The sequence below is a fragment of the Rhamphochromis sp. 'chilingali' genome (assembly GCF_963969265.1).
Source record: "Rhamphochromis sp. 'chilingali' genome assembly, chromosome: 9".
NCBI lineage: Eukaryota > Metazoa > Chordata > Actinopteri > Cichliformes > Cichlidae > Rhamphochromis > Rhamphochromis sp. 'chilingali'.
In genome coordinates this window covers 40,521,251-40,528,714 of record NC_137936.1, presented here as the reverse complement: position 1 = coordinate 40,528,714, position 7,464 = coordinate 40,521,251, and the positions used below count along the sequence as shown (strand labels likewise).

Genomic DNA, 7,464 nt, shown 5'->3' with positions numbered 1-7,464 from the left:
GAGGGCAGCATTTAAATGCACGCCATCACACAACGGTGACTAAGACAGTTCATGTCAGGGTTTGATGCCAATAACACATCCAGAGTGGCGTCCTGCGGTGCTTTACATTACTGTCACATGTCGAAGCCGTGACGAACGTTCTTAACGTGACCAAACAAGTGAAGCTGCAGCAGCACGAAACACCTGAACACATGACCTCGTGCTGAACGGGAAGAGGAACGTAAGAATGGCGGCGCACGCTCTGAGGGTCAGGAACATCTTCGAAATAGTTCACGCACACCGGATGATGATGAAGACGATGTGAGGAGGAGGAGTCTGTCTATCGCAGCTTTGTCGCTTTGGTTTCACACCGTCGCTTTAAATTAAAACATCAACAGGCTATACACTATATACACTGCTGCCAGCCCTGGAAACAGACGCCTCATTGGGCCACAGCCAGCCAATCCCAGAACAAACATTTGTTGTAGTGTCAGGTTACTGAGTGGGAGGAGCCAGAGAGCAGAAAAGAGGGAAAAAAATGTTTGAAACACTTAAAAATAAAATAAACAAAACACAAAGCAAACTCCCAAAAGTTTAAATAAAAAAAAACTTTAATTTTTCTGACAAACGTTTGATGAACCCGAAAAAAAAGACGTTAATGACAAAAAACTGTCGTGTTCACACAAATGTCTGTCAGTTTGATTACATGAGACCCCGCCCCCTCAGCGTCAGTGACCCCGCACTCTAAGGCGTCTGTCTCCGAGCAACAGTCTGAATCTGACTCCACCTCCTCCCACCTAACTGTTAATCCTCCACCTCATGAGTAGTCCATTTCCCCACACTGACTGGCCGGGCCATTATAAGTAGGCGGGACCAGAAGCAGGACTGAAAAAAACAAAACAAAATCAAACCCCAGAAAAACAAAGATCTGTCCAATAGAAACAGTAGCTGCCTTATTGACCAATCAGAAAGCCCTATGGGTGCGGGGATCAGAGTCCTCCGTGGTCACAAGTGACATTACAGGTGGGGGGGGGTTATTGCTGGAGCTCGAAGTCGCTGCTCACTGATTGGCTGTGATGTTTGTTGCTGAACAACAGAAGCCACAGCTGAACAAGAATCAGCTGCAAGTTTTAAAAAAAAAATTTTAAAAATAAAAAAAGCTCCAGAGCTTTGACCAATCACAACAGAGCGGGGTTAAAGCCAGCAGAGGGTGGGGCTAATTCAGGCTTCGCCCACCCCCTGGTGGCATGTGGCATTATGGATAAACATTTGCTACAGGTGCTGGTGAAAGACAATCTGAACGAGACAAGTCAGAAAACAAAACTTGAAACAACTGTCCAACAGGCGAAAGGGCGTGGCCTCCACAAGCCCCGCCTACACGGTGGACACTTTGTCTCGAGGACTGCTGCTGCTGCCACTATCACCGCTGCTGTTGTTGTCGTTGTTGTTGTTGTCGTCGTGGCCACCGGGTGACAATACGTTACTCTGTGTCCTATCAGATGTTTTGGGGGCGGAGTCTCTATCTCCAGGAGAGATGTGGGCAGGGCCAGGGGACGACAAGGAGGAAATGCGGGTGGAAGAGGCGCGGTACGCTGCTGTCAGCTCGGCCAGACGCTCTGGAGTAGGCGCCCACTTCGCAAAGCCGGCGTCGTTCTGCAGGAAGAGAACTGCAGTACCGTGTACAGCCCGGTAGTACATCTCATCCCTGATAATATATAAAGTAATCAGAGTATTAGGCTACTACAATCAATCAGTAATTCAGTGTACACAATATTAGTATTACAGTAATACTACAGCACTGTAGTGCGAGTACCTTTTGCAGATGTGCTGACTCCCTGATCGGTACTCATGCTCGTAGGCGGGAATGCTGAGTTGATGACGCAGGAATCTACTTCCTTCCATGCGAGTCAGAGCTGGAGTCACGGGGTCACGCCACTCAGGCACGAACACGATGAACGACAGAGGCTCCGAGGACTGGTCCAACAGGTCCTGAGAAAGACAGGAGACCGGATCAGAAACCCTGGATCACAGTCCGTTTCAGAGGCCAGATCAGAGACTAGTACTGACCTCAAAGTGCGTCACCATTGCATCCATCAGCTCCTCGCAGAACGGCGGGTTGGCTTCAAACGAGCCGCTGACCGGACAGAAGGACAGGAAGGGCCTGAAACACATGCCAGATTGTCACGCTGGGACAGGGAGAGTGGACAGACTGTGCAGCGGATTGTCCAGTTGTGTCACCTCACCCTCTGGACCCGAAGAAGCCGTCGGTATCAGGGAAGGCGGAGCAAAACTGTTTGAAGTAGCAGTTGAGTGGCGAGGCAAAGCACTCGAAAGAAACACCAAACTGACGGTTCAGCGTCTGAAACACCAACACCGGCAGCGCCCCCTGCAGGCCACTCCCCTCGTTAGCACCACTGCCGAACATCACCTGCACGCACACACACACCTGGTTAGCTTTGAGCAGCTAATGAAGCAGGTGAACCGAGCGAGCACGCCGTCAGCTGACCTGGTATCTCTTCAGGAGGCACCAGACTCTGGACAGGAACTTGTCGAAGCGAGGGTCGTCTATACAGCTGTACCTGTACAACAGCTCCTGCAGCGAGACAGGTGAGAGACAAACGGGACAGATTGGACACAGTAATCTGATTACAATGCGTTACTGACCAGCTTTTTGATGAGTACTTTGATTACTCTTTTGAGTCCTTGTATTACTATGTAAAAAGTAAACAGATTACACCGGAGGTACTGACTAGGTTGCTGTTATGTACTCGGATTACAATTTTTAAGGTAATCAGATTACCACGGGGTTACTGACCAGTTTGCTGAAGTGTCCTCTGTTAACTTTGACCATCTCTCCTCTAAAGCGTAAACACGCCATGTCATTCTCAAAGTGAAGCTCCACACGAGGCAGCGGCGGCGACGGGATCGCCAGACGCACCGGGTAACAGTAGACAAGGCGGGACTGCGGCGGGGACGCACACGCCTCTGAAACATGCAGAGACAGAACACTATGGGCTCAGACAGCCAGGTACACAGGTGAATAATACACAGGACTGAAGTGTACCAGTGGGCGGGTCCTGCAGCAGGCTCAGGTGTGTCTGGCGCAGGCGGCGGCTGTACTCCGCAGACAGCTGGTAGATCTTGGAGCAGATTCCCTCGACAGAATCTTTGGCGACGGCGGCGACGTGAGGACCGCACTGCTGCCTCAGGTGCTCCAGACGGTCCTGCAGATACACCAGTGACAGTCACAGGCGACTTGTACAGGTGATCTACAAGCAATCGTGTAACGAGTACAGATGAAGCGAAAGTCACAGGTTACCATATAGTCCTCCTTGCTGGCAGAGTGATCTCGGCGCAGCCAGTTCATCGTGTCCTCGGCGTTCCATTTCACCACCTTCCTGCTCTCCGGGCTCGCATTCCTGCATGGGTGACAGGTCAGAGGTCAGAGCGCGGGCCCACTTGATAATCTCAGCAGGATTGAGCTCAGCAGTTGGTCAGCTGGGTCCTACCTGGAGTCGATCATCTTCTTGGCAGCTTCAGCGTATTTAAAGAGCAGCTTCCGAGCCTCCTCTTTGTACTTAATGCGAGACAACCTGCCACACACAAACCAATCACTGATCAATATATTAATCTGCACATGATCTCTGATCAATAAATTCAGACTATTTCTAGTGTCAGACATTTATCACTCAATTAAAAGCAAATCTCATGTTCTCCTCACAGCAAACGAACGCCAAGAGCACGAGACGCGAACGCCACTCGATTTTAAAGTCACCTGATAGGGATGTCGTTCATGACCTCTCGGAACATCGATGGGGAGATAACAGGGTCACAGTCACTCGGCAGTAAGGGGTCGTGACCTTTGTCAATTACTTTCCTCTCTAGCAGCCAGCGGTTGAAGGACTCCCGGGGCGGATCGATACCTGAGGCAGAGAACCAACACCTGGTCAGAGCTCACATTCACACATGCCCGTCATACCCATTAATGAACACTCGGGCTTGGACGGCTCCAAAGTCTCTGATGACCTTTGACCTTCACCCTATCTGAAGATGTGTTCTCCCTCCACCTCTCACCTGTGGGGGAGGAGCTACCAGTACACAACCTGCACGTGTGGCATACCTTCCCTCTGGTGGCACAGCTCGTGGTAGTGCTGCCTCAGCTTGGTGACCAGCTGCGCTCGCTGGAGCTCGATCTCGGGGTGGGGGGGCAGGTGGTGGCTGGCGGGGGCCTGCTCTCGGATCACGGCGTTGGTCTGCACGTCCAGGTCCCAGTAAATCCTGAAAACACCGACCAATCAAAAAGGTCCTTCAACAAAACAAAACAAAACAACATGCAGTACTCACACAGCTGGTCTGTACGGCGCGGGGGCGGGGCTCGGTGTGGTGGGTGTGGCGGACTGGGCCTGTTTGTCCTCAGGGGCGGAGCTCCAGGGTTTGACCCCAGGAGTGCTGGGAGAGATGGGCGTGGTCGGCTCCACCTGGTAACAGACAGACCTGGTCAGGGTTCGCTCACCTGCACTCGGAGCATCATACGTCAGTCTATTCACACTCTGCTGTGATTGGTTGTCAGGTTACTAATCGTGGCATAGGAAATGTAACAGCGGGCATGAAGGTCAGTATGTCAGCCAATCACAGCAGAGCATCTTTCTGGCTCATCCAACCTAGGACTCCGTTTTACCTTAGCACGTTTGAAGCTGTTAGGTCCTCCCCCCTGCTCCTCAGAGCTCCTCCTCTTCCTCTGACCATTACCAAGGTTACTGTCCCCGCCCTCTGCAGGAGCCGCATTTAGACCTAAAGGATCAGACTGCAGACACAGATCGGTACCTGATCAATAACTGCATATCAATCAATAACTGTAAATGATAAGCACAGGCAATACTCACAATAACATCATGCTGGCCGAGCACTGGCACCTCCCACAGGCTCTGATTGGTGAATCTGTTGAAGTAATATGGCCGATTCTCCCGCCGAGACCAACACTTGGACCATCCAGCCTGAACCAACTCATCTGGGGGGGGAGGAAGAGAGAGAGGGTAATCAGGGTTGGAGTACGGTGAGTGGGACAGGTAAGAGGCAAACGAGCGTACCTGGGAGCTCAGGTGCTTTAGAGGCAGTGGACGGAGAAAGGGGTGGTCCCTGAGATGAGGCGGAGCCAGAGGGAGCCAGCATCATGGCCGCCTCCCCCTTCACCAATCCCTGGCTGTCATTGGACATCTTGGCAGTTAGAATGACATCACGTGCCTTCAAAACAAAACACAGGTGAGAATGAGTCAGACAGGTGTGCAGCTGCAATCAGAGGTAGGGGTGGGTTTTACAAATAATGGTATCGATTTGACATAATAATGTATAATAATAATAATAACAACAATGTATTTCGACAGAAATACCAGAAGCTCATTTCAACACTCGCCAAACAGCAACGATTAACGAGCAGGTAAAAATATATAAACAGAGCAAGGATGGTTCACCCCATGACACGTGCACGCTGTCGGGGCTGAAAGCCGACATGTCTTCGTCACTCTCAGACCAAAATTCACTGAACCAGCAGCAACAGAAGATCCAAACTACGTTTCACGTTTGATACACGTGGTCACGAGTTTTCTCTGACTTTGGCTTTTTTGAATCCACCAGGATAAAAAAAACACTTCCTGCACAGCTCTCTCTCAGTGTGCTCTGCTTCCCTTAAGCAGCATCAGGTAATGTTCACGTGTTGATTTGTGGTTTTCTTCAGTTTTTGATCTACTGTAGAATATTTTTAACATTATCTGCTATAAAAAGTTATTCCAGGAAAATCTGCTGCTGCTGGCTTTTTGTTTTATCCTCAGTTACTCTGACACAAAGGCCTCTGCTGTGATGCTCACACCTGTCTCAGTGTCAGCTTTGTTTTATACACAGATGTAAAAATATGCCCATGTACTGATAAATGATCAGAATTAGAATAACTGAGTGAGAATCGGTGAGCACACCCAGCCCTGCTCAGACGGCCATACAGATCAGACAAACTCATCAGTAGTTTGATCAGCGTTACAGGTGCTCGTTCAGGTGTGTTGGCGCGTGCGTGCATCCAGGCGTCTATGTGCGTGTGTGTTGTGGCGGTCTCGGTGCTTGCTCCGATCCCGCGGGTTAATGTGGCGCGCTGACGCCAGACGGCGGCAAACAGCCGATCAGTGATTAAATTGATCACAATGATCGATGGGCTCAGACAGATTTTAGCGCGCTGTCGACACGTTTGATCGTGTTTTCTTACACGCAGAAACTAGCGCCATGGTTACACGCATGCGCGGTGCAGGTTTCCCAAACAAACAGGGAGGAGGGAGAGAGGGGGAGGAGGACAACAAAAGGCTGCGGCGGCTGCTCGGGAGCCCGGGACCGACACACGGTGACGGCCGGTCCGGCTCTGCGGTGGGGTCAGGCTGGGCAGCACGCTCAGTAAAGGTCGGGTTCGGAACCTTCGCGCAGTCACATCGGCAGTTAGCCGCCATTAGGCTCAGAGACCTGCGGCTGTTCAGGCGCCACTTCACTCACAAGATGGCGGACACGCCCCTGCCACAGCGTCGCGCGCCCTCACTAACATTTCTGTTCTGTGCTCCGAGCTGGGCCGCCCCGCGCGCCACTGTCCAGCCCCCACCGGGAGCTGACACCTTCCGCCGCGTGTCGGTGCGCCCGGAGCCGGCCCGCGGGACCGTCGGCGCTTACCTTGGCCGGTTAAGTCGCGGACAGTTGCGGGTTCTGCGCGTTGTTTCGGGTCCTCCGCTCCGCTCCCTCCCCGCCTGCTCAGACATCTTTACAGGGACCCGGACAGAGCAACTGCGCAGGCGCAGCGCCCGACCTCCTTCCTGTCCCGAGGTGTTCCACTGCGGGCGCCATGTTGAAGAGGTCAAAGAGACTGAAAGCTGAGAGATGTGACCAAAAACATCAAAGAGTTTTAACACACACACATCAATGAACGTGAGGGTGTTGCCCTTAAAGGCACATTTCAGCTCTAATTTCTTTAATAATGCACAGAACTCAAAACTTAAAACATAGATTTGAGCATTTGATTGGTAATTTATTGATTGGTAATTTATTTCAACATGTGAACAATATACAAGTACATTTAGAAAAGAAATGAGAGAAAAAAAATATACTATACAAATTACATACAAAAAAACATTCTGATTAATTTACATGTTGAAAGGGAGTGGGAAGAAGTATACACTTATTTAATCCCACCCCTGTCCCATAAATTATCAGTGAATATTTAGTCAGCTTCCTTACTGATATAATTTGTAATAAAAATAGTGAACAGATTTCTGATATACTATATACTATAATATCACATCATGAATTTTTTGTTTGTTTTTAAATAGAGACATTCACTTAATTTAAATATTTTCCTTTTCTTTATAGATCGAGAAGATCATATTTTTATAACTCTTTTTGAACAGTTTTATGTTTGGACATTGCTTTAATTCCATATTCAGTTTGTTCCATAGTTTCACTCCT

The 7,464-nt window shown here is 50.0% G+C and overlaps 1 protein-coding gene across 1 annotated transcript; it reads right to left on the bottom strand.

The window, feature by feature from the left end:
* Positions 1-746: 746 nt before the first annotated feature.
* pcif1 (phosphorylated CTD interacting factor 1) lies at positions 747-7,235 on the bottom strand. The gene is made up of 16 exons (XM_080892798.1): positions 6,676-7,235; positions 5,067-5,220; positions 4,863-4,987; positions 4,658-4,783; positions 4,324-4,457; positions 4,100-4,257; positions 3,755-3,902; positions 3,489-3,572; positions 3,299-3,398; positions 3,044-3,203; positions 2,795-2,964; positions 2,486-2,572; positions 2,223-2,407; positions 2,047-2,140; positions 1,793-1,968; positions 747-1,684 (listed from the first exon to the last, which is right to left on the bottom strand). The coding sequence occupies exons 2-16, from the start codon at positions 5,191-5,193 to the stop codon at positions 1,354-1,356; spliced, it is 2,205 nt and encodes a 734-aa protein (XP_080748924.1). The 5' UTR covers positions 5,194-5,220; positions 6,676-7,235; the 3' UTR covers positions 747-1,353.
* Between the last annotated feature and the right edge of the window lie 229 nt (positions 7,236-7,464).